This window comes from Strix aluco, chromosome 2 (genome assembly GCF_031877795.1).
Source record: "Strix aluco isolate bStrAlu1 chromosome 2, bStrAlu1.hap1, whole genome shotgun sequence".
NCBI classification, from domain to species: domain Eukaryota; kingdom Metazoa; phylum Chordata; class Aves; order Strigiformes; family Strigidae; genus Strix; species Strix aluco.
This window is the reverse complement of record NC_133932.1, coordinates 4,800,941-4,827,383: the sequence shown is the minus strand read 5'-3', so window position 1 is coordinate 4,827,383 and position 26,443 is coordinate 4,800,941. Positions and strand designations below refer to the sequence as shown.

At 44.3% G+C, this 26,443-nt stretch overlaps 2 protein-coding genes across 5 annotated transcripts in view; one reads left to right on the top strand and one right to left on the bottom strand.

Annotated features, from left to right (window-relative positions):
* B4GALT4 (beta-1,4-galactosyltransferase 4) overlaps positions 1-8,985 on the top strand; it is a 37,192-nt gene extending 28,207 nt beyond the window's left edge. For all 4 annotated transcript variants that reach the window (XM_074808682.1, XM_074808696.1, XM_074808689.1 and 1 more), the window contains exons 5-7: positions 4,962-5,084; positions 7,765-7,869; positions 8,298-8,985. In XM_074808682.1, the coding sequence (XP_074664783.1) occupies positions 4,962-5,084; positions 7,765-7,869; positions 8,298-8,439 (370 nt within the window). In that variant the 3' untranslated portion in view covers positions 8,440-8,985. The remainder of the gene's footprint in view (positions 1-4,961; positions 5,085-7,764; positions 7,870-8,297) is intronic.
* A 1,012-nt stretch (positions 8,986-9,997) lies between these two features.
* On the bottom strand, positions 9,998-25,598 carry LOC141916329 (beta-1,4-galactosyltransferase 3-like). The gene is made up of 6 exons (XM_074808709.1): positions 25,069-25,598; positions 16,987-17,222; positions 15,909-16,099; positions 14,689-14,811; positions 11,805-11,909; positions 9,998-10,613 (listed from the first exon to the last, which is right to left on the bottom strand). Exons 1-6 carry the CDS (start codon positions 25,304-25,306, stop codon positions 10,472-10,474), a joined length of 1,035 nt encoding a protein of 344 aa, XP_074664810.1. The 5' UTR covers positions 25,307-25,598; the 3' UTR covers positions 9,998-10,471.
* Positions 25,599-26,443: the final 845 nt, after the last annotated feature.

Sequence of the window (26,443 nt, the reverse complement as noted above, 5' to 3'; positions counted from 1 at the left end):
GAATGATACCTAAACTGAGCTGAGACCACAGGTTGAAAGCCCAGTTGGGTGACCTCCGTGTTTTGCTTGGGCCGAGGTGAGCATACCGAGACGTGAGGAGGCTGAGCAAATTGAAGTCACGTGTTCTGCTTTTAACACAAAATACCTTGGACAGGAATGTGGGGTTTTTGTGGGTTTCCTGGAGGTTGTTGTTTGTCTTGTTTTTCTTCCAGGGAGGTTATCTTCCATGGTGATGCAGTGCATGGTAATCTTGGCAGCCATGCTCCTTTGCAGAGCAAGTACCTTATGTCTAGTTACATAAATTACAACTCAGTTTTAGATACTTTGAGAAAGAGATTTATATATTAAAACTTTGAAGGTAAGGGTGGGAAAACTTTTTTATCTTAGCGAAGCTATTGCCTTGAGACCAGCACAACATCCTTTCCTAATGACAGTTTCTACTGTATGATTTCTTCAGTCCAATTTTTAAAATCTCAGGGGAGCCGATCTTCATTTGTCCTCAGGGAAGAGGTGGTTGAACACTTAGAGGTGATTTATTGCAGACGATGTCACCTGGGAGCAAGATATGCCTGGGCCCTGCCAGCTCTGCCCTGCCTGGGGTTGTCCCAGTGCTGAGGGATCTGGTGGAGTTGGGAACGGTCAGTGTGAGGTTAATGGTTGGACTGGAGGATCTTCAAGGTCTTTTCCAACCTAGACAAATCTGTGATCAATCACCTCCCTCCAACACTTCTATCTTCTGAAAACTTGCTGAGGGTGCAATCTGCCCTATTGTTCAGGTTACTAGTAAAGATGTTAACTAGTCCCAGCCCCGGTATCAAACTCTGGAGTAAACCACTAGTGACTGGCCTCCAGCTGGACTTTGCTCCACTGACCAGAACCCTCTAAGCCCAGCAGTTCTGATAGTTTTCAGTCCATCTCACTTGTCCACTTACTAGTCCCTACTCCATTTTGTCAATGGAGATGTTACGGGAGACAGTGCTGAAAGCCACCTTAAGTCAAAGATAATCATTAGCCGCTACTCCTCCCTCATCCACCAAGCTAGTCAAATCAGAGAAGGCTGTCAAGTTGGTTGGGCATGACTTGTGAACGTATTTGCTTCATCACCTTCCAGGGATTAAAAGGTGAGGTTGACCAGCGTGTAGTTTCTCACATCCTCCTTCTTGCCTGTCCTGAAGATCGGAGTGATCTTTTTTTCCTCCAGTCCTCAGGAACCTCTCCCAATCATCATGACCTTTCAAAGAATTTTAACAGAATGGCCTCACAGTAGCAGCAACCAGTTCTCTTATGGACACATCCCATCAGGTCACATGGTTTTATGGTGTATGCCCAGTTTAAGCAATCCTTAACTTGATCCTCCTCCACCAAGGGTACGTCTTTGTAAGTCCGGGCTTTTCCACTGGTATCAGATACCCGACACTCCTGAAGGCAAGTCTTGCCAGTAGGGACCAAGGCAGAGAAGGCACTGAGTATCTTGGCCTTTTTCTTGTCTTCTGTCACCAAGTCCCCTGCCACACAGCAGGTACACATTTTCCCTACATTTTCGCTCGTCTTCCCAGCAGCTGATTACCTGTGGAAGCCATTCACACTGCCCTTCCTGTTGCTTGTGAGGCAACTCCAGAGGGGCTTTGTTTTTCCTAACCCCATCTCTGCACACTTAGACAGCATCTTGTGTGTCCTTGTGAGTCACCTGACTCTACTTCCACCTCTTTCATATTTTCTGTTTGAGTTTTCTCAGGAGCTCCTTGCTCATCCGTGCAGGCCTCCGTCCACCATTGCTTGACTTCCTGCACAGGGGAATGGATCATTCTTGAGCATGAAGGAGGCAACCCCTGAAGATCTACCAGCTCTTCTGAACCCCTTCTCTCTCCAGGGTCATCTCCCAAGTGATTCTTCCAAGCAGATCCCTGAACAGGAAGTCCAGGGCTGTGATCCTGCTATTTGCCTTATTCCCTCCTTGTTTCTGACCTTCACATCCCTGACCAGTTCTTCATTGTTTGCAAGTATACAGTTCAGCAGAACACCTCCCTTCATCAGCTCTGATCACCTGTGTCAGCAATTTATCATCAATTCACTTCCAAAATCTCCTGGATTACTCGTGCCCTGTTGTGTTGCCCTTCCAGCAGATACCAGGACTATTAAAGTCTTCCACAAGGACCAGGGCCTGTATACATGAGGCTTCTTCCAGTTGTCTGAAAAAAGCTTCAATTGTCATGTGCTGGAACTGTGATATACTTCCTAAAAGATGGTGTTATCTATATAGACATACAAAAAAAGGATTGTTCTAGGCAGGTGCAGTTTCTCATGCTCTACCTGCAGTTTTTTCTGCCTCTGGAATTTTTAGTCTTCCTTGCTCTCTGCTCTTTATCTCCTCTCCTAGAGGAGCAAACCATAAAGTAGGGGAGGGCCTATCAAGTTTTAATTATGCATTACTACCTTGAGACTTCTGCTATGGGTACTCTAGGGAAATGCAGGGAACAGGTGGGACGGACAGCAAGGAGGTCCCATAAACAGCGACAGCAGGGAAGAGCCCTCCCCAGCCATGCTTTCAGGCTGCACCGCCAGTCACCAACAATCCCCATTCCAGCAGCCTGGTAGGGTTTAGGAACTGACTGCTCACCCACACAGCCACATAAGCACCCTGCTGCTTGCTTAAGCACCCTGTAATTTCCCTACTCCACTGGAGAGGCAGAGACCAAAGGAGCCTGAGCTGTAACCAGGATGGTGCTGCCCACTCAGAATCACAGAATCATCTCAGTTGGAAAAGCCCTTGAAGATCCTCCATCCAACCATTAACCTCACACTGACCGTTCCCAACTCCACCACATCCCTCAGCGCTGGGTCAACCTGACTCTTGAACACCTCCAGGGATGGGGACTCCCCCCCTGCCCTGGACAGCCCATTCCAACGCCCAACAACCCCTTCTGCAAAGAAATCCTTCCTAAGAGCCAGTCTGACCCTGCCCTGGCGCAGCTTGAGGCCATTCCCTCTTGTCCTGGTGCTTGTTCCTTGGTTCAAGAGACTCATCCCCCCTCTCTGCACCCTCCTTTCAGGGAGTTGCAGAGGGCCATGAGGTCTCCCCTCAGCCTCCTCTTCTCCAGACTGAACCCCCCCAGTTCCCTCAGCCGCTCCCCATCAGACCTGTGCTCCAGACCCTGCACCAGCTCCGTTGCCCTTCACTGGACACACTCGAGTCATTCAATGGCCTTTTTGTGGTGAGGGGCCCAAAACTGAACCCGGTCATCGAGATGCAGGCACTTTGTCAGGCTGGAGAATGTGGCCGACAGGAACCTGCAGAAGTTCAACAAAGGGAAATGGAGAGTCCTGCACCTGGAGAGGAGTAACTTCGTGCACCAGTAGGTGCTGGAGGCCAACTGTCTGGAAAGCAGCTTTTCAGAAGAGGATCTGGCTCTGCAGTGTGCCCCATGATAGAGGCCAGTAGCATCCTGAGCTGCATTAGGAGGGGGGGTGTCAGCAGGTTGAGGGAGGTGATTGTTCCCTTCTGCTCAGCACCACTGGGACAATCTCTGGAGTGCTGTGTCCAGTTCTGGGTTCCCCAGCACAATAAAACCATGGACATATTGGAGTGAGTCCAGAGAAGAGCCATGAAGATGATTTAAGTGATTGCAGCATGTGATGAGAGGCTGAGAGTGCTGGGACTGCTCTGCCTGGAGCAGAGAAGGCAGAGGGGGAGCTTGTCTGTGTGTATACGTACCTGGTGGAAGGGAGTAAAGAAGGCAGAGCCAGACCCTCCTCAGTGAAAGGCAAGAGGCAGTGGGCACAAACTGAAATACAGGAAATTCCATTTAAACATATGAAAAAGCTTTTTTTACTGTGAGGGGGGGTCAAATACTGGAACAGGCTGCCCACAGAGGTGGTTGAGTCTCCATCGTTGGAGATGCTCAGAACCTGAATGGACACGTTCCTCAGTGACTTGCTCTGGCAGATCCTGCTCTGAGCAGATGGGTTGGACTACTTGATCTCCAGAGGCCCCTTCAACCTCCACAGTTCTCCTGTTATGCTATGACAGGAGCAAAAATCAGCCAGGAAAAATAGTCTAAGGGAGGTTGCGTGTGGTGGTTTTGTGTTGGGGTTGTTTTTTGGGTTTTTTTTGCTGTTTGTAAATTAGATTCATGGTAAACCAGAAATAATAATAAGCATTGCACCTTTGCTTGTCTGGCATGTAAACTGCCATAATGGATACGTTCTAGCCCTGGCAGTTTGTATTCACGTACATCTAGAAATCCAAATGCAATCTGCAGCCACGTGTGTGTCACCTCTGAAGTTGGCAGTGGTGGGGTAGCAGGGGCTGTGTTGTAATGCTTACCTTAAGGGCCAGGAAAGAGGCAGGTAGCATAAAAAGCAATTAGCAAAATGCTGTAAGATGATAAATAAGCACGGTATGTAAATATTTTTTTTTAAAGTAGATCCAGTTTCCAGGACAAGGAAGGTAGAAGTTAGAAATTATTCTCCTTCAGAGCTGAGCTCCATCACGTTAGGTTCCGAAGTAACTTGCACTGTATCTTGGAATTGGTCCTGCAATATCCCATAGCCCCCTTGCCGTGAGCTGATTTCAGTCCAAGTTTTTCAGATTCAGCTCTAAGCTAAGGCAGTCAGTGGCTTGCTATCAGTATTGCAAAGCTGCAGCTATATTAGTGTGTAAGCTTTGTGCCTTTTCTACTCATCAGCGTCCTTGAGGTGAAGTGCTGCCTTGGCTGGCAAGGGGAATTGTGATAGAGAGGAACTATTGAAGACAGTTCCATTCTCTCAGTTGGAGAGGGAACTTCTTCTGGCCTAAAGCAAATCAACATATTTTTATGAAAAGAGTTCAAGACCAACCTCATGGATTTGTGCACCTTTAACTCCATGAAAGACAAGTCTAGATCCAGAGTTTCAGAGTGATATTTTCATTGTTAGTAGAATTTGACTTCCTGAATTCTTCATTTTCTCTTGTGTACTTCTAGGTTACGGTACCGGGGGTATTTTGGAGGTGTAACTGCTCTAACAAGAGATCAGTTTTCCAAGGTGAATGGATTCTCTAACAACTACTGGGGTTGGGGTGGAGAAGATGACGACCTTCGAATCAGGTAAAAAAAAAAAAAAAAAAAAAAAATAGAGGGAAATGGATGTGAAGGGTGGAGGAATTGGTTTAAAAAAAAAATGTAAAAAAAAAATTGGGGTACTTCACACCTAGCCTCCAAAGGTGGATCTGTACAGGAGCCTTCAATTCAAAACAGTATTGCAGTGGGGATTTGGAGTGCAAGATGCAGTTCTGTGAAGAGTTTCCTCTTTGCAAAGGTTAGGCATGCCTGAGACCTGGTCCTCCTCCTGACAGCATTGCTGCCTGGCTGTGGGTTTTGTTATGTTTGGTTGGTTTTTTTGTTTTGTTTTGTTTTTGTCTCAGCCACACAGTATTTGCATTCTTCCTTGGAAAGTGGTTATAACAGAAATAAGGAGACTGAAGTCTGGAGTGTGATTTGCCAGAGAGACACAAATGTATTGAGTTCCAATACTTTGCAAGAGTGTGGGAGTGTTTTGGTTTTGGTGGGATTGGGTTTTTTGCATTCATTGACTACCATGGTTTACTCCAAGGAGGGCTCAGTTTGCACGTGGGTGGTGTTGACTATAGTTAAGATAGTGAGTAACTTGGAATTTTAGAAAGACTGCATGTATATGCCTATGCCCTTTGCTCTTGTTAAAGCTAGTTCTGCAGATGTGCCTGTCAAAGTAAGAGAAACTTGTTAGTTTGAGAGGTTTAGTGGGACAAAGAAGTCAACAAAACTTTTATGTTGATCTTCCTAGGCCCTTTGCCAAGGAAGAAACCTCTAATCCTGCATTGCTGTTAGTGAAGAAAGGGCCAGGGGGGAACAAACAGAAAAAACCCACAACTCTGCAAGCTCTGCTGGCAGAGCCTGTCAATTTATAGCTTAGGTATTACTCTGTCATTCTTAAGTGTTTGTCCCTTTCAGTTGTGTAAATATGCGAACAGTTTGGGGACATCAAATTCGTATCCGTGGTGATGTTAAATGATTACACTGGTTACAATCAAGTGTGTTAAAGTTAGGAACTTCCAAATGAAAGTTCTTCTCTGTCAGTTCAGATCAGTCAGCTGTATCTCAAAAAATCTAAAAAGTCTAGTGGAGATGTGGATTTTTGTCCCTTCTTAATCACAACTTTTTTTTCCGGCCTAGCTGGAGACACCAGCTTCTTCTCCATGACCTCCTGGGAGCTGGTTTTTATAGTGGTAGGGGGTGGCTTGGTACCATCTTATTCCCCAGCTTCCTGAGAAGTGTCAGTTAATGAGTGAACAAAGGCGATAGCGGTGTTCTCTCAAATGTTCCTGTGAGCAGCAGAGAACCAGCCGTGCAGTAGATCAGCAGGATTTACTGAGGGTCTCTACAACGTTTGCAGCGGTTGGAATCAAGTATTTCTTTCCAGGAGGGGTTGTTGGGCGTTGGAATGGGCTGCCCAGGGCAGTGGTGGAGTCCCCATCCCTGGAGGGGTTGTAGAGTCAGGTTGACCCAGCGCTGAGGGATCTGGTGGAGTTGGGAACGGTCAGTGTGAGGTTAATGGTTGGACTGGAGGAGCTTCAAGGTCTTTTCCAACTGAGACGATTCTGTGAAAAGCGATCCTTCCTTGTGCGTGGTGCCTTGTAACTTTGCAGCTGTTGAGGTAGAAACCAAATCGTGTGACCCAGAGCGCACACCACAACTGGGCTCGGCTTGTGCCTTTCCTCCTGGGTGGATCTTAGGCTGGGCTGGTGACATTTTGCAGTGGGTGGTTGTAGGGAGAGATGCTGGCGGCCTTCCTCGGCGGAGACAGCAGATGGCAGCAGCCCCCTCCGGATCTTCAACACCTCGGGCCGGAGTCCTCTTAGGTGCTACCGTTCTGCCTCTGTGGTGAATGTGAGGGGCTCTTTTGGGCCCCTTCCTCACGTGAGCATTGCTTTTTTTTTTTTCAGATTTTTTTCAAATCGTTTGTTGTATTTGATTGATAATTTACTGCTACAAACAGTCATTGGAAACCTGTAAGGGGCTCAGTTTCTTCAGGTCTTGGTTTCCTACTGCACTGTCAGCTGCTGATGTGACTAGCAAAGACCTAGGCTATTCTTAATTCCATTGTCATGAAGTTAACCCTTTCTGCTGACAGAGCAAAATTATTGTGTTCCACAGATATCTTTAATAAGGCCAAAAGCTCCAATCAAGTGCCTTATACCAGACACTTAAATCCATGCATGGGACTTAGTGTTTCTGGCACTGTTCTCATAAAGAAATTTTTCTTCTATGTGAACAAATAAAAACTTTGTGGCTGTCTACCAACTATTAAAAAAGAAAACAAGGGGTTTTTTTAAGTGAAGAACTATCAAGTATAGGGGCTTATTGCAGGAGTTGAGATGAACTTGTTGCTACAGACCTCCTAGGTTAATCCAGGGCAGTAGAAATTATACCAGACAATACTAATTTAAATGTACTCTGTTGTATAATGTGTGTTTTAAAGCTCTTCATGACCTGTAGTGTAGGAGCTACCTGCTTCTGTTCAAAAGAAGGGGGTATCTGTCACTGTGTTGGACCAGTTCTCCAGAAATGCAACTCTGAGCCCCATTTCTCTGGCAAAAGGGGTTGTGGAAGAGATGCAGATGAGTTTCCTATAGTTCTCTGCTTGCTTCCATGCCATCTACAAGAGATGGAAGTCTCCAAATGTTGTTTTTTTTCCTTAAGAGCTTGTCTATAGGTGATGTCTTGCTCATGGCACTGTTGTTTCTTCCAGGGTTGAGATGCAGAAGATGAGAGTGGTGCGGCCTTCTGCTGATGTAGCCAGGTACACCATGATCTTCCACAAACGAGACCACGGTAATGAGGAGAACGGAGAGAGGTGAGTCAAGAACAGTGTTCCAGCTTGTATTGTCTTGGTATGTGGCTAGGAACCGGGCACCTGGGGGCCAAACAGGCATTTTGTGGTACCTGAAGGCTCTGGGGGCCACCCCTGTGACACCACCATTCACAGCTGGCAGCTGTTCCGTAGAGGAGATCTGCCTAGATCTGACAGGGTGATGATGTCCTTAAACTTACAAAGCTACAGTTATGTGGATCTGATTTGAGCACATGATTTCAGAGATTAAACCAAAGGACACTCTTCCCCATGTCTGATTGTCCGTGCAGAGGACAGGAAAAGCATGACTTCACAGTCCCAGTAGATACAGACTGGCAGCAGCTCTGCTTCTAAGTTTCCCAGTAGTGGGAAAGAGCTCCAACCTCCTCTCCTCTGTGTGTCAGTGAAGATTTTCTCCTCTTTGTCCTCAGGATGAAGCTGCTACGTCAGGTATCTAGAACATGGAAAACAGATGGGCTGAACTCTTGTTCATATAAATTGCTCTCAGTGGAACATAACCCTTTGTATGTCAACATCACGGTGGATTTCAGCATGCAGCCCAAGATCTCATAAGGGTGAGCACCACACAGCTTACGGGAAATGGCAACAGGTCTTGGTTGTGGCGGCTGTTCCAGCAGATGATTCCTGGCACTCTGTGTGAAAGAGGGCTTCAGGAGAGAAAGTTTTTCTTCACAGCATCAGATTGATTGGTTGAGACCTTCCTTTTGTGAGAACTGGAGAGATGGACTGACCCGAGGGACAGGACCTCGTGTTCTGTGCACTTTCTGCTGGGACATTTGCAAAAGTGTCCTTGTTTGGGCTGGTCCAGTAGAAGGACTTGAACTAAGTCCCCTGAAAAAAAATTTGTTCTTGCAACTGTTCCTAAACTTATTTGTTGTAGGGGGAAGGCTGTCTAGCACTGCCAACACTGATGTGACTTCAAAAGGAACAGGCCAGTCTTTTCTCATTAAAAGCACAAGAACTCTTTAACTACAAACTTGCTGAGAAAAGCTATTTTTTCCATCTGAGGGATGCTTATGTGTGAGGGAAGGGCAATAATGGTAATGGGGGAGGAGATGTTAAAAATCTCTCAATAAATACACTCCGTTGAATTCACAAGGCTTCTCTTGTCCTGCGTGAGCTCAGCTCTCCCTGCTGTGGGACTGCTTAAGTGTCCTGTGGCAAAAGCATCTCGGTTCTGCTGCAGGCTGTGTTGTTCTGGGGAGATCTGGAAGGAAATGCAGTGGTCAACTCTCTCCATCTGACAGAAATTCCTGTCTGCATTTTTTTAATGCTTTGGGCTGCACTGTTAGTAGAGTGCACACTTGTATTCATTATTATTTGTGATTCTTGTTTTAGAAGACTGGTAAAAGTTTGGGGATAACTAAGTGTTCCACTATGCTACAGGATTTGTGCTAAAATCTTGATTAGAGTTCTTTGCTTACTGCATTATACCTAACTGTCCATACACCTGCTCACTGGATACCCATCCCTTGCAGGTAGATGTGAAGCCAGGCTTGGGAGAATCTTTTAGGACACAATATGTTAAGAATTACATGACAAAAAGCAAATACTGAAGAATGAGTCTCTGTCTTGTTGACACATTCCAACGGTAGAGAAGACAAACTTTAAGATCTGAGGTGTTAGTGGGATAGATGCAGCTCTTCAGTGAACAGGGGATTCTAGTATCTACAAGTAACATGCAAAAATACCCTGTGTCATGCTGGCAAAACAACGACCTGGTAGGCAGTGCTACTGCCCGCCTTACAGAGAAGGGGCACTGCCAGCCTCAGTTAGGTAAGCACAAATGCATTCCTGCCACGGTCACAGCTCCACTTAGAGGAAAAACTAGTATTTAATTTCTCAGAAGTATTTTCTGTTGGATGGATCAACCTTGAGGGCTAATTAATGTTTGAGCAACAGCTGAAATCAGATTAATTTCCCTACTCTGAACTGGAGGTTAGGTTAGGTGACAGCTGCAGGTCTCAGCCTGAACTACTTACAGCTACACCAGAAACATTTAAACACTGATGGATCAGGCCAGGAAAAAAAAGGGCTTAAGGTCTGTTTTTCTCTAGTTTCAGGGCAACTTTCTCCTTTATCATACTCTTATTAAATATTCTAGAAAATCTTAACCCAAACATGTAACTCAATTTATTGTACTCAAATTCACAAAAGGTATTTACAGCTGTAACAGGCTTCAACCCTTTCTCAAAATACAGCACTTCAGAGGCCTGTCTGACAGAATGGCTTGTATCCTGATTTAACCCTTAAGTATAAAGCAGGCCAGAGCTATCCAGCTGTGGAACAAAGGTTCCAGAAGATTTGAGTCAGCTTACTCACAAGGAGACCTTGATCCCCAAGGCCTGAGGGCTGGGTCTGGTTCAGTAATTAGTTCTACAGTAAGCCACAGCCTATTTCTTAGCTATCACACCCTGTTCCTGAAGCCTTTTCTTCTAAGTTCTAATCAGAAGAAAAGTGAAATGCATGGAAGACAGACGGTTTCGTCTCAGGTGGTGCAGACCCCACAGCACAACGGGAGCTAGAGGCTGAATGCCTGTGTGCGTGCTGCCATCAGTCATACTCTGCTTTTGTTTTCATTCTCTTAAGAAAATGGGGGAACATATCCAATGTCCACAGTGATGTTGGTATAAAGGGGATGCTTTGTTCTGGAAAGGAGCTTGAACTCCAGTGAATTCATTCCGTCATCTTTCCATGTTTTCCTGGTGTTGTGGCGGGAAGCGGGCCTGAAGAAGGAAGAATACCTGTGGTTAGATAAAAGAACAAAGGTGACGTTTGCAGCTGAAACTGCAGAAGAAACAGTCTTCCCAAGAAAGCTGCTCATGGGAAAGCCCCAAGGAAATTCTTCACAATACAGGCTAGATATTAGGAAGTATTTCTTTCCAGAAGGGGCTGTTGGGCGTTGGAATGGGCTGCCCAGGGCAGGGGGGGAGTCCCCATCCCTGGAGGGGTTCAAGAGGCGGGTTGACGTGGCGCTTGGGGATATGGTGCAGTTGGGATCTGTCAGTGCTAGGTTAATGGTTGGACTAGATGATCTTCAAGGTCCTTTCCAACCGAGATGATTCTGTGAAATTCTGTGAAATACAGACTAGAGAAAGGTGGCGTTTTATAAGCCTAAACAGATTACAATAAATTTATGCTGAGTATTCTAATCAAGGAGGACAGTTTGGACTGGAACGTCATCAGACAGGGAGACCAGGCAGGTGGCAACTACAGCCTGTAAAAAAACACAAGAAACTGGCAGCAGCTTTGACCTGGGAGTGCACCACAGAGGCTTGCAGTGGTGGTGTACAGGCTGCTGGAGGGAGGTTTTAAGACAGGGTTGTTATGGAAACAGGAGTTTTGAGATGATAGAGGGAAGGCTGCACTGTTGGTATGAGAAGCCTTCACCACACCTGACCCCACACCCTCCTCCAGCTCTTTTATGTAAAACTGCCTCTTTGCTAAGGTCTCTCATAGCACCTTCCTGAGGTCTTCAAACTGGAATACTGCTTTCCAGTATTTCAGTGGCACGCTGTAAATCCACACGGATTGAAGAGCAAGCTTCTATTATAGGGAAGTTGTAACAAAGCGCCTCTTCAAACTGAACTCTCCCTATTTACAAGGCAGGCAGTATTTTTTTAGAAGTTTTTTTATCCCCTGAATAATTTGAGCTCAAGTCTGAGATGTGTTAGCTTCCTAGCTGGCACATGTCCCTAACAGTAGGAAATGAGAAGAAACCCTTCAAATGCAGGGAGAGGAGCAGAATGATTCAGTTAAAACTGACTGGGAGCCTTCTTTAAATAGCCACATTAAAGCAGAAAAGCAGGCAGCAGCATCAGGTATACTTTCTGCCTGTTCTGAGGAAGATGATGGTAACAGTCAATCTGCCCCAAGGCTGAGTAGCCTCCTCACTGCCCCCCCCACCCAACAGTTACCTTCTCCAAGGCTCTTGGGTCTCCATCTCTTCACTGTAGTCCATCACTTTGTAGCGTCCAAGGTGAGGTGATGTCCGGACTATTTTCATTCCTGCTAACTGAATCCTTTAAAACAACAAAGAAAATGTTTGCTTAGGCATAAAGATGCCATTTCTAAGCTTAGTTATAGGGAAGTTCAAAGTCAGAGATGATCTTCAATGTTTAATGCAATCAAAGCAAAATGCAGAAGCTGAAGGGAGTAGGTTTTAACACCATGGTGGCATGTTATCTTCTCTAGTAGGTTCTAACCAGGCTTGGGCTAGAAAGCTCCCAGCTGCAGCACACTTTGTACCCAGTCAAAGAGGATTATAGCAAGCAGGGAATGAACAACAGCATACAGAGCATTCTAGAGCCATTCCTGTGAATCTGACAGGCATTATTTTCACTTCCTTGTAAGAACAGAGCTTTTACCCCCTAGACATCCATCACCTAAACTTAAAAAAAAAAAAGTAAACCAAACTTGCAGTTTCTCACAGGAAGCCAGTCCAGAGTTTCAGATCCAGATTAAGCCTCTGTTCTTTGAGAAGTGCCATTCATTCAGATGGCCTGATTAGAGGACTGGCTTCATAAAAGATTAGTGATAAACACAGGCACCAGACAAACAAATGTGAGCTGCTCACTGCAGGACAGTTAGATAAGAAAAAAAGGCTCAGAATTCCAGAACAGAGCGCCTAAACCCAGCTTTTTGGGTGACTTTCAGGCAACCCGTTGCTGGTGGCAGCTATGGTAGTTTATCAATAAAAAGCGCCTGTAATAGTGCTAGGGCTAGCAAACCTCTTGTTATCACAGGGCAGCTCTTACACAGAGAAAATTCCTGTGAACATAAGAGCAAATGTTTGCTCGGTTGAGGTTATCTAACTGGCATGTTTGCAACATCTGATTGCCTTCCGTTAAGATCTGGTACAGCAGCAAGCTGCGCTGACGCAGGCATGTTATAAAGCTGAAAGAGGCTACAGAACTGAAAATACTTGTTAGTCTAGAGCCATCAAATGATTATAACACTTCATTGACAGTATGACACGCTATTATTTCAGATAGAGTTGAAGACAAGGTTTCTTGTTTTCTGACTGTTGCACATTCAATCAAAAAGACATGAAAAAACAACACTAAACTAGCTTTACTGTTACAGTTTTTATATTGCAAGATTAAACTAAAACCATAATATGAAACAATTAATACATTCATTTACTGCTAAGAAGAACCCAACAGACTTTCCTGTAGTTGATAATGTTAACACTTAAGTGGTTCCAATTAGTGTTTTCTTCTAATAAAAGGTAGCTCCTGGTGTTTGTTAGGACTAATAATATAGACTACTGCAGTCTGCCAACTATAAGCAGCAGCCAGAATGTTTTTTCATTAACTCTGCTTTAATAAGCAGTATCCCAACAAAAAAAAAAAAAAAATCTTTACCCTGTTTTGACATTCTGATCTCCAATTTCAAATACCAATTAATTTTGTTGCCACATGGTAAGAAGTGCTTGAGCACCTCCTAAAATCCTAATCCCAGTAGATGCATCAAGCTGGCCATTCAAATCCAGCCAGCTCATTCCTAATTTCTGCAGGCTGAGACTTCAGTGTGTGAATAAATCATTACAGGCACTGTCCACGGCCTCCATGGACCTGTGGGCCAGAACATTGCTAATTGTTAGCATAATTTTTCAGAGAAACAACATATGATTTACTTCCCTTCAAGAAAGGTCTATTTTGGGATCTACATAACCTCCTTGCCTTAAGAGATTCTGTTAAGGAAATGCACTCCTAGGCATAACTGGCATGACTACTGCTGGTACTGAAAACCACATTAGGTGCCTAAGCTGTACTAAGAACAGCTGAATAGACCCAGCATTGTAGTGTTTGATGTAAAGGTCTATTTTCCTGGCATTCCATTCCTTTAGTAAATGCTCAGTCTCTAAACAATCCTACACCCTTTTAGTTAGCTTTCTCTGAAAGGAAAAGGAAGAATTCTGTGTTAGACAATCTGATTTTCAATTCCCAGAAGAATACTGCTTTGTAAAAACTCCTCGAGTTCTCAAACAGAACATTCCACTGAAACTGTAACTTATCACACTGTGAAAGTCCAAAACACACACAAGGCCTTCATTGTCACTTTAGTTTTATAAACTGCCCGTGAGCTTGCCTCAGTGCAGGATGATGAAGGTGCACAGTGTAGCTATAGACCTGAATAAAGAAGCTACAGCCATGATTTTGTACTTGAAGAATTTGCATTAGGCAGAGTACCTGGAACTAAACTCACTGTGTTCAGGTCTATAGCATGCTGCTGCCATGGCAACTAAAGTACAAGAAAAAACATCAGATCTTGCTGTCACTGACTCACAGTTATACACAGGCTTCTCCATCACCCAGCACTGAAGACAGAAGTTAGAATGCCTTGTGTTCCCTAATTCCAAGTATTGGTGATGAGGTGGGATAACTTAAATTCCCAACTGTCTGAGATTCAATAAGTACCTCCTTGGCTTTCTTACTTGTCAAGCTTGCAGATTCCTTCCTTCCCCTGCAGCTGCTAATCTCAATGGAGTCACTTGTCAACTACTGGTGGTGATAACCCCTTGGACTAACTCCAGAGCGACTGAGGGCACAGGGATGTGAAGTAACATTCTGCCCTCTGGAGTCTGAGGAAAGCTTTGTCCTCCCAGCACACAATGATTGGATTCACAGATTCTGAGCATCTTCTGACATTAACCACCCCCACCATCAACAGCATTTTGGATTATAACGATACTGCAAGCACGTGCGGGGACAACATCTTAGATCCTTCCTTAGGGTAGTGCTACATGTTTCACTAGCCAGCCTGGTTCTATTTTAAGCCTGTCCTGTGCATTAGTACCTTGTAGCAATGTCGTCATTTTCACCACCACTGCCCCAGTATGTGTTTGGAAACCCATTCATCTTCATGTAATGTTCTGGAGTCAGAGCAGATACACCCCCAAAAAAGGACTTATACGGCAGACTAAAAGAAAAAAAAAAAAAAAAGCATCAATATTAGAGGCTAATACCAGTCCTCCACAAACTAACAATGTGATCCAAGTCACACATATATTAATTGCATACCTTATTACAATGCCAAAACCCAAATTAGAAAAACCAGTGTAATTCCTAACATGTTCCATGCCCCGCATTGTTCCCCCCACCTTCGCTCCAGCAGACCAAAGTAAAACTGGTTTTGAACTTCACATCTTGGGTCAGTTCAAAATACTTGTGTCCTATCACACTCCTTCCACATGATGCAGTAATTCCCAACCCTATACCTTCTTTCTGAAAGGAAAGGCAAACAGAAATCTGCCAGTCATTTGCCAAGCTGAGCTAACAGTGGAACAGGGAACTGTTCAAGATTGCACGCTTAGGTGTTGTGGTTTAACCCCAGCCACCAACTAACCTCCCCACAGCTGCTCGCTCGCTCCTCCTCCCTGCCAGTGGGATGGGGAGGAGAAGTGGAAAAAAGTAAAACTCATAGGTTGCTGTAAGTACTGTTTAATAACTAAAATATAAAATATTATAATTGTAATGAAAAGGAATATAACAGAGAAATAAAACCCAGGAAAGGAAAAGTGATGCACAATGCAGTTGCTCACCACCCGCTGACCGATGCCCGAGCAGCGATCTGCCCCTCCTGGCCAACTCCCCCCAGTTTGTAAACTGAGTGTGACGTTCTGTGGTATGGAATAGCCCTTTGGCTAGTTCGGGTCAGCTGTCCTGGCCATGCTCCCTCCCAGCTTCTTGTGCCAGCAAACACGGGAAACTGAAAAATCCTTAATTTAGGATAAGCTCTACTTTGCAACAACTAAAACATCAGTGTGTTATCAACATTATTCTCATACAATCCAAAACACAGCACTGTACCAGCTACTGGGAAGAAAATTAACTCTATCCCAGCCGAAACCAGGACAATAGGTCAAGAATACCCTTTTCTGGGGAAGTCACTACTGCAAAACTAACAAACAGAAAAACCTCTTAAAGGTTGTATCTTTCACTGTCCCCATTCCTATTTTCTGTGCAGAAAGTGAGCCAGCTAGAATACATACATTCAGAGCAAACAGAGACACTTACATGTACTTAAACTTATCCATGGCACTAGCCATATGCTTGGGGTAGTATTCATCACAAACATAGAGATTATAATCATTCTCAGGTACTAGGTCCACATCATGCAGGAGAAGGCAGTCCCAGTCTTCATCCTTCAGGGCTTCCCGGACACCAACATTAAGCAGCTTTGCTCGGTTAAATGTACCATTCCCCACCTGGAAAAGAAAACCAAACATTTCTTCACCAGAACAACAAGGAGGATAACTCAGTTAAACTTTATATTAGTAAAAAAGCCTTATTCAATTGAATGGTGCTGCAATGAATCAAGACTGGCTGCAAATTTCATGCCCCAGACTGAAAATTTCATCCATTCTCTTCACAATGCTCTCAGCAACTGTAAGCTTTGCTGTGTCAGGGTGTATACTGTGGGCACCTGAAGGCAGCTGACTTTTAAGAGACCAGTGAGTCAATCCTCAGGTATACAGCTGCACATCAACACTTCTGTCCTGACTACTGCTTATGAAAGCTTAAAAATGAGAAAAAAGATCTTGGTCAAATAAAAAAGCTGCTTCTCCTCCCCAGTCAACAATCAGCTTTAATTAATGAATCCAAAACCTGCTCTCTCACCACTGATCTTCTGCCACACCATGCCAGTTAAAAATGCTGTTTGACCTGAACAGGCTGCCCCACAGCAGGGTTGAGCCAGATGTTTTTATTTGATACAGACTAAAACTACCCAACTTCACTTTTGCATTTAGTCTCAACAGTTTTGCTCAGTAGCCACTCTGACAAGCTACAGGCCAACCACCTTCAGCTCCTGAACAGCTGAAAATACAAGTTACCACTTAATGACAACTTTGTCCCTCTAAAGGAAAAAAAAAAAGCAGAACCAATCAATAGCAGACTGACTGACGATCTTGACAAGTGGTGTGATATTTCAATCATTAGCAGCCATGGAGATGGGCCAGCATATAACTGACCTACTCTTGACCCACACGTAAAATGGTATTTCCACATTCGAAGATTCACGTTTCTTGTTCAGAACCTAAGCCTTAACTGGGAAGCTCGGCCACACCACCAGGCACATCTGATTTCAATTTACCTGCTGAATCAAGTAGATACTGTAACTGAGCTGCTGGCGCTGCAAGAAAGGATGAATATAGTAGAGAAGATGGTGAAGGTACTTCTCCTGGTTCCTGTAGGCTACAAGGATGGCTGATTTGTAGCGGGCCAAGCAGTGAGGTGGCCTGTAGCAGCCACCAGCCTGAACAAAAGGATTTTTTTTGACGATCATTCTTTCACTAGGGAGCACCCTGAAGGTGATGGTTAACGGACCAACTGTAAGGAGAGACAGGAAAAAGAAAAACAAAAGGTAAGATCAGTGATGTTTCTCAGCCTTCACAGAATCACAGAGTCATTCAGGTTGAAAAAGACCCTTGGGATCATCGAGTCCAACCCTCAGCCCTACTCTACAAAGTTCTCCCCTACACCATATCCCCCAACATCTCATCCAAACGACCCTTAAACACATCCAGGGATGGTGACTCCACCCCCTCCCTGGGCAGCCCATTCCACTGTCTGACCACTCTTTCGGTGATACATTTTTTCCTAATGTCCAGTCTGAACCTCCCCTGTTGCAGTTTAAAGCCGTTCCCTCTTGTTCTGTCACTAATCACCTGTGAGAAGAGACCAGCACCAACCTCTCTACAATGTCCTTTCAGGGAGCTGTAGAGAGTGATGAGGTCTCCCCTCAGCCTTCTCCTCCTCACACTGAACAGTCCCAGCTCCTTCAATCTCTCCTCACAGGATTTATTCTCCAGGCCCTTCCCCAGCCTCGTTGCCCTCCTCTGCCCTCGCTCCAGCACCTCGATATCTCTCTCGTATTGAGGTGCCCAAAACTGGACACAACACTCCAGGTGCGACCTCACCAGTGCAGAGCACAGGGGGACTATCACCTCCCTACTTCTGCTGGCCACACTATTTCTAATACAAGCCAGGATGCCGTTGGCTTTCTTGGCCACCTGGGCACGCTGCCGGCTCATGTTCAGCTGTTTGTCAGTTAGAACCCCCAGATCCTTCTCTTCCACACAGCTCCAGCCACACCTCCCCAAGCCTGTAGCCATGAAGGGGGTTGTTGTGGCCCAAGTGCAGGACCTGGCACTTGGCCTTGTTGAAGCTCATCCCGTTAACGTTGGCCACCGATCCAATCTATCCAAGTCTCTCTGTAGAGCCTCCCTATCCTCATGCAGATCGACACTCCCGCTTCACTTGGTGTCATCTGCGAACTTACTGATGATACACTCTATGTCCTTATCAAGATCGTCAATAAAGATGTTGAACAGAAACGGTCCCAACACTGAGCCCTGAGGAACACCACTTGTGACCGGCCGCCAGCTGGATTTAGCTCCATTGACCACCACTCTCTGGGACCATCCATCCACCCAGTGCTTGACCCAGCAGACTGTACGCTCAGCCAGGCCATGGGCAGCCAGTTTTTCTATGAAAAACTTCATTCAAACTTCCTAGATCAGTAACATATATTTAGCCCTGAAGACACCAGCCCTACCGCAGAACAGTTAACAACGCCACGCAGATGTGCCCACACGATGCATTCCACCGCTGCCTGCTGGCACCTCCCACAGCCCCACAGCGAGGGCGCAGGGTGCAGGCTCAGCACCAGGACGGCAGGTGACCTGCCAGAGGCATCCCGAGTCCTGGCATGGCCAGCAAGTTTCACCGGGCTCCTGCACAGCTCGCTTCTTCCTGGGATCAGCTCCCTACTACACAAGGAAACCTTCCGTCTTGTGCTGCTTAGATGGGATCCTTGAATAAATGTATTCACTGTAAGAATAGCGTCGAAAACGAATCAAGATGAACAGACATACCTGCTTTTGCTACCCATATGGAAAAAGTCTCTAAGCCTCCTTCAGAGGAGATATGAGGACAAAGACGTCCAAAAGGATATTAAGCAGGTTGGGCGAGAAATAGTTTAAAATCTGGATAAATACAAACACTGTAGGAAATGTTAGCTTTATCTGAAAAATAAGTTTCAAGTTCAATTTGATGTAATAATCACATGTCACAAGGGCTGTATTTGCTATATTATTTAATTATATACCCTGTGATAAGCAGGCAGTACTTTTTGGGAGAAGCAGATGACAGAACTGAGAAGGAAGAAGAGACATGTCACATTTTCAGGAACAGGCACAGAGCAGCAAAAGAAACTACATATGATAGTTCCTCTACTCAGCACCTCGATTTTAAATGGGTATGTTCAACAGTTTTTACCTAATAAAAAAACCTCTGCTTTTTTATATGAATTCTTCCCAATCTTCAGATGGAAAAAAGCTTGACAAGTCACAAGTAAGAAAGAACATAAAGTCAATCACCATTTTAACACAAGTCTCATATTGTTACAATATGAATAAATAAATTCTAGAATTATTTAAACGCCTGTCCTTCTGGGTAGTGAGAGAAGGTTCCAGAACTAGCAGAGAGTTATATTTATACACAAATCAGTGCGTCTTAATGGTTTCCAACCACTGTCAACTTCTAAGAAAATACAGCACAAATGCAAAAGATTAAAAATATATTACTTAAATGAACTAGGAAGAAGTGTTCACCTAAATCACAATTAAAAGCTGACAATTTCAAATGACAGTTTTAAGTAGAACCAACAATTCTCTGCAGGCCATGCTACCCAAAGACAGTATTTTTTTTTGCACCAGAAGCCAGTGAGGCAAGTTCTGGGGTTTTGTTTTGTTTTCTAAATAGCTATAAGGAACGTTTGGTTTTCCTTCCAAGCTCATAGTTAATGTTATGGCTATCTTAAAGAAAGTTTTCAGTATCTTGTAAGTCAGACTCCTTCTTGAACCTCTGAAGTAAATTATTCCCTCAAAAAAACTTCTGATAATGAAGCCTGAGAGAAAGAGCATGTATTTAGGCCTGGTGTTTAGTAGCTTTCCTTTGAGTAGAGAAAGGCATGGGTGTGTCTTAAGTCTAATTAAGCATTTAAGCAGGTGAGTCCAGTAGATACTTCTTCCAGCCCATCGTACATTCAAGTCTCTGCTACAATTCTAACGAAAAAAATCGAGCCTGCGTTCACCCACATCCTGTTTAACTGACACAGAAGGAAGCAACAACCCTCCGCTGGCTTTTAGGGTTTGTTTTTTTATGTCTTTTTGAGCACTAACAAGGCTTAAGGACTAAATTTGGCATAAAATTCAAGCTGTCCATTCAGAACTGGGGAACAGTTTTGCTAGCGTGTGGAAGTTGGTATAACTCACATTTCTGACAGGCAAAACTATACTCGAAAAGTGTCTCCTTTTCTCCCTCAACATATCGGCATTTCCTGAAGGACATTCTGAACAGCCACTGATCCCATTCCTCACACTGTCAACAAGGTCTAGCCACTGTGAATCCCATTTCATGGTTTGTTTTTGTTGGCTGGTTGGGTTTTGTTTGTTTGCTTTGAAAAGGAAAACCCGAATTTTGCTTGTCAGCAAGATCTTGCAATAGCTGACTCAACGATCACTTTTCAGTCCTTCCCTAAGTATCTCAAATGCAGGGGGAATTTGATTTTGACTGCGTTACCCTCAGTAGGAAACTGGAGTACGTTGCCATACCTGAAATGGAAGAGTAGTTCTTCAAAGAATCATGCTGTGGGCCCATGAATCTACGTCACATTTACGGTTAAGAATTATGAAGTTATTACCTACTTCTACGCAGACAGTTTCCTTTTCTGCCTTTAAGACCACCACATTACAATCCAACGTTGTTTTTAACCTGTAGCTTACGTTTCTTTTAAGATTTATGAACTCCCTGATTACCAGATCTTTTAACTAAATCACCATTAACGACTGATTTGATGACAACTGGAGTATGCTAAAGAAATGTTATATTCAGATTGGATTTCAACTACAAATAATTGCTCCAAGGAAAATATAAGAAAGGGAATTAATCCCTTTGCTTCTCCCACAAAGGCAGAGTTTTGTTTTCTATAATATAATCAGGGCTCTTTGTATTGCAGAGTAAGATTCTGTAGCAATAATCCTTAAATTCCAAAAAATCAAATCTAAATTTGGACATAAGGGTACGAATAAGATAACGTGCAGTAGTTTCACTCCTGTCACCTCCCTCCATACCCAAGCATATGATTCATGAGGGTAATACCTGCATTTTTCAGATTTTTCAAGATGTCATGTTCTCCCAAGATGCCTGGCTCCCTACCTCAAACAGCTCAGAAACTCAATCTAGTACGTGTCAAGGAAACACAGAAAAAAAAGGTTAGTCTGTGACTTCTATCCCCAAAGCCTCTGGCTGCCCTACACTCCTTGGCTACAACCTAAATTCTGGCTCTCAGGTCTCCTTCCTGCCCAACTAACCAAAGGCTAATGCACTGTAATCCAATTAAATCCCAAATGTGAACAGAGCTGTTGCGGGCTGAACCAAATAGGGAAAAATAAAACTGCTAGAGTGCAGCTTTGGGAAAGGAGGAAAAACTCAACTTAGACATGCTAGAAAGCACAGGATCCCACCTCAGACAAGGTACAGAATCAACACCCTGATGTGTCCAAGCAATTTCTCCATAGCCTGGTTCCTAAGCCCCTTCTGTGCCCGTACCATCACATAGAGGGTGTTTAATTAATACAAAACTGTAGTGTGTAAAGTTAAAACTCACAATTCCCCATCTGTATTGTTAGCTGGTGCCAGTGACAGCATACTCCCTGCTTGCTTTACTTCCGAGGCAACACATTTGACTGTTGGGGGATCTATTGATTTTGACCAGATCTATCCCATTTTAAGAAACTACATGACTTCTAAACTCCTTGCTACACCTTTAGAGTTAGCAGCTATAATTACTGAGTCCAACCAGGATAAGCAGAACTTGCACAAGCTAAACAAATGGGAACAGTAGCATGGATGACTACCTCAGTGAGAAAGTGCAGCACCTCAAGGTACATTAATAGAGTCATATTTATATCATTCTACCACTGTTTGAAGAAGAGAAGAAGAAAAAAAAAAAAAAAAAGAGCAGACCAACAGCCCTAATTTAAGCACCGGTTTCTAATGACAGAATCAAGGCTGCCTCAACTGCAGCTGAAAATAAATCTCAGCATTACCACCTTTTTACTTCTCTTTAAGTGAAGAAACTCTAGGGGAGCATCCCTTAGGAAATGCAGCAGGAGCTACTCATTACCACAACTGATGGTCACACTCAGGAAAAGGTTATGAGAGATGGGAAGTGAAAGGGAGTAACTACCGTAAGAAGGGCTTGGGAAAAAATTCTTCCATAGCATGAGCAAATAATAAACAGCAGAGTCACAGGGAGAACTTTCAACTATTAAAGTCCTCAAGGGCCAAACCAACTTGTTCAGCACATTCCATGCACAAAGGTACCTCTTAAAAATAAAAATAAAAATCTGAGTCTTCTAGCATCAAGCTTCTTCCTGGTAAGACGAAGAGATGAACCAAAACAACACATCTTGCATGCAATGTGAGAAAGTAAGATTTTGAATTTAAATGCTACTTCATTAAGTTTGAATAAGCACAACTGTAGCATATCAACACTTTGCTTTTTCCAAAAAAAAAAAAAACAAAACAAAAAACCACCACAGGAGGAAGAAACAGACAACTGGGTATTCGTGTAGAAACTTTAACCTTTAAGGGAATTTGAGTAATTATTCTCAATGTTAATGAAGATACTGAGTATCTAGTACAATGCTTTTCAAGTTGCCAGTCACAAAAGGTTCAATGGACACCACTAAGTGTTAAAAAAGTAACATTGGTCAGCAAGAGTCTAGTTCCTCCAAGGCAGGACATTTAGCAATGAGACTTCAATTCTTACTCCACAGCCCTGGAAGAACCAAGATGCTGTAGATTCAGGAGGTAGGAAAAAGCTAAGCTGCAAGCTGACCTTACATTCAAACAGTTATCAAAATGACCTGCTATATACAGAAGTGGAAAAAGTGCTGCACTTCATAAAAGCCCTGATGCAGAAACCATTTAAGTCATTTGGCATTCTTCCAGTTACTTTAACACACTTTGGAGTGGACACAGTGACTTATTACCAGCTCTGAACTGGAGACTGGAGTCCTCAAGAATTGATTTGAAATCTCATTTAATGGAGTTTATGAAATTAATATTAAAAGGCATCATTCTCTCTGATGTAACGCTTCCAAGAAAGATCAGTCCCATGACAGAAGATAACAAGCAATCAAGACATTTATGAAGTATTTATATATCTATTCATATGTGCCCATCACATACAGAACAAAGGGCAACTACCTTGCAGAGCAGCACACGTTTCTCGGGTAAAAAAAACCCCAAACCACCCAGAAGAGGCTGGCATATAGTAATACCAAAGGAATAATTGACTTGTACTCAAAGGGAAATATCACTGAGTAAAAGTTAAGTTGTAGCACTCATTTTTCTTAAGCTGAATCAGTATCAATTCTCAAAATGATCCGTGTTTCACAGCAACAATGCTTCATATGCTCAACTCTAATTTTTTTATGCAGCAAAACTTCCACAATTACTTCACCTCATTTTTTTTTTTTTTCCCTCCCAGTCAGCTTACTGTTTGTTTCTGGCTATAACTAACATTGTTTCCATTTATACTCCGAAGTAACCACGTGCTGGCCAATCCCCTCTGTTCTCAGCACTCTCAGGGGTGGGCAGAAGAGGTCTTTGAAAAGATTTCACAGCTCTGAGAACACTGATGAGTGTAATTTTACTCTGCATCTGCCTCCTCTATCTGCCTACTCTTGCTTATCTGATGTTTTGCAGGCAAGCTACACAGCATTGCACCTACTTTTGTTTGGTTTTCTTTTTTTCTTTTCTTTTTTTTTTTTCTTTTTGAGACCAAAGCTCTCTCATCTGACCTTTTTCAGGACGGCGGATTCTCATCAGTAGTGGAGACAAGCAGGGCACATTTCTGCTGTGCTTTTTCAAATAAAACAATTAAGTCTGAAACACAGAATTGTAGCTTCCCAAAAGAACTGATGGGCTGTAGCCAGCGATGAACAGCGATTGCACTAAGACTGCTACAACGGGCACCTGGGCAAAAAGGCTCTGTACTATTAGTATTTCAGTATAAACTTAGTAGAGCTGTTTCCAAGGGAAATGCTGAAGCACATACCCAAAAATTATCATACAATTTCACCATATATACTGGATGTATTTCATTTAACCTCAGCGATGGAGGAAGGAAGAAAACTTCCCGACAGAACAAGCATCATTATGAAGACTGTGGTCTAAAAAGGCTCATCCAAAGCATCCCAGCAGAGTTCTCTAACCAAAGTAAGCAACTTGACACAAGAGTAACCACAGCACTGGCTTTCCACAATACTTCCACCTGCAAACCAAGGTCAGCCATTTGCTCTTACTGCACTCCACGTGTGGTGATCAGCTTTCCTAGAACAGCAGGACAACTACTAAGTAGAGCTCAAGACTAGTTACTTAAGTGTAAGACTTAAATATGCACTTAAGACTTAGATATTCACTATTACCAAAGATGCCACTTTACTACCGACAAACTTGCTTTACGGGTTTGGCTTTGTATTTATTTAAAGCTTCTCAAGTGTTTTAGTAGTGCAGTAGCTGGATTAATGCTGCCTCTAGGATCAGGTCTAATTTGGTCCTAGTGTGAATACAAATTAACCTATGACCAGACTTTCAAGTCTAAAGGAAAAGTTTCTAAGTCTACAAGATGCATAACAATCATAGGCCAAAAGATCACCATGAAGAGCAAGGGGCCAAGCTACGTTCTCATACAAATGGTACTTAAAGCCAACTTAATCAGTTAACTTAATCAATTTATATTGAACTACAGGGTTGATATAAGGCTGAGACAAAACCCAACAGGGAGTCAGAGGTCAAAAGTATGCAGTTACTAAAGTAACAACCGTTGGCCCATTTTATACAGGACCACCAAGAAAAATTAAGTGTTACTTGGTATTACCAGCATGCACTGTTTTTGCTCTTGTTTTACAATTGCTATGTAGCCAAATCCCTGATATCGGAAGTTTTTAGATCAGTAAAATACTCTTCCTCATATAAGCAATAAAAATGAGTTGACACAAGAAAGTTTTGTCGGTCTAAATATTACACCAGTATACCACTTTTAAAGTGGAGAAGTTTGAAAAATACACATTTACAAAGTGTTCAGCGTTACCATACCTACCAAATATCGGTGACTGCGCTGAGCAGTACGGCATAGTTTCTTCATCAGGAGCTTGGGTGAACAAGCTGAGGTTTGTATACACATCATGAGTTTTTGAATAATCCAGAATCTGATGCGAGCCTAAAAACCCACGAAACACATTTGAAGGTCCACCTCGGTACAATATCAGGATAAATATTGCTTGGAAGACAAACAGAAACAGCAGGAAACAAGAATTTTCGACACGAGGGAGGGTCATAGTTTTTAGCCCATGCTCTGCAGTCAGACCGATGAGGAGTTTTACCGCCTTCCACGAGCTGCTGTTCTGCCTTCAGGGCTACATCGCCTGTGCACAGGAGACGACGATCTCCTCCTCCTCCTCCTCCTCCTCCTCCTCCTCCAACTTTCTGAGGCGGCAGCGCGCTCTCCTAGCACGGCTCCGACAGGCCCTTTGAGCCAAAGCGCCCCTTCCCGCCACAAGCCGTGCGAGGCGGACTGAAGGGGAGAAAAACCCGTTCAAGGCCACCCAGAGCGGCGGGGGCCGCACTCCCACACACACCCTAACGCCTCCCCCTCCGCGGGACTGGCCCTCTGGGGCAGGCTCGCCGGTAACCGCCCCCCCCCCCCCGCACCTCCCGGAGGCTCCCGGCGGCCCGGCCCTGGCCGTTCCCGCCCACCCGTCACGCAACCGCCCCCGCGGCCACGCCCCCCGCCTGCCGGCCGGACTACAGCTCCCAGCATGCAGCGCGGCGGCCGCGCGGCATGCTGGGAGCTGTAGTCCCCGCCCGCCGCCACCATGGCCCTCAGGGGAGAGGGGTAGTGGTGGAGGTTAAAGTTTTAGAACACTGTAGCAACATTATACTTAGGTCAAGAAAATGTATGTGTATATTGTGTATGTTAAAGCCAAGGGCATCCCTAATCAGAAGACAAGTCGGTAGCCTTCTATGAGCAGGCACATCCTGGAGTCATTAGCCCTCAAGGAGGGTACATGGCCACCTTGGCAAGCAAACTCAAGATCCATGTGTCCTTAGATGAACTACCCTCATTATAATACTAAAAATCACGCCTATAGGTCAAGAATGGAGCAGCTGAGGGAACTGGGAGGGTTTAGTCTGGAGAAGAGGAGGCTGAGGGGAGACCTCATCGCCCTCTACAGCTCCCTGAAAGGAGGGTGCAGAGAGGGGGGATGAGTCTCTTGAACCAAGGAACAAGCGCCAGGACAAGAGGGAATGGCCTCAAGCTGTGCCAGGGCAGGGTCAGACTGGCTCTTAGGAAGTATTTCTTTGCAGAAGGGGTTGTTGGGCGTTGGAATGGGCTGCCCAGGGCAGGGGGGGAGTCCCCATCCCTGGAGGGGTTGAAGAGTCGGGTTGACCCAGCGCTGAGGGATCTGGTGGAG

Excerpts from the sequence above, each read along its gene's own strand:
- LOC141916329 (XM_074808709.1), bottom strand. The coding sequence starts at position 25,306 with ATGACCCTCCCTCGTGTCGAAAATTCTTGTTTCCTGCTGTTTCTGTTT. Across the intron at positions 16,100-16,986 it reads GTATCTACTTGATTCAGCAG|GTGGGGAATGGTACATTTAA; the intron begins GTAAATTGAAAT and ends TTTCTTTTCCAG. Across the intron at positions 14,812-15,908 it reads ATGGATAAGTTTAAGTACAT|TCTGCCGTATAAGTCCTTTT; the intron begins GTAAGTGTCTCT and ends TTTTTCTTTTAG.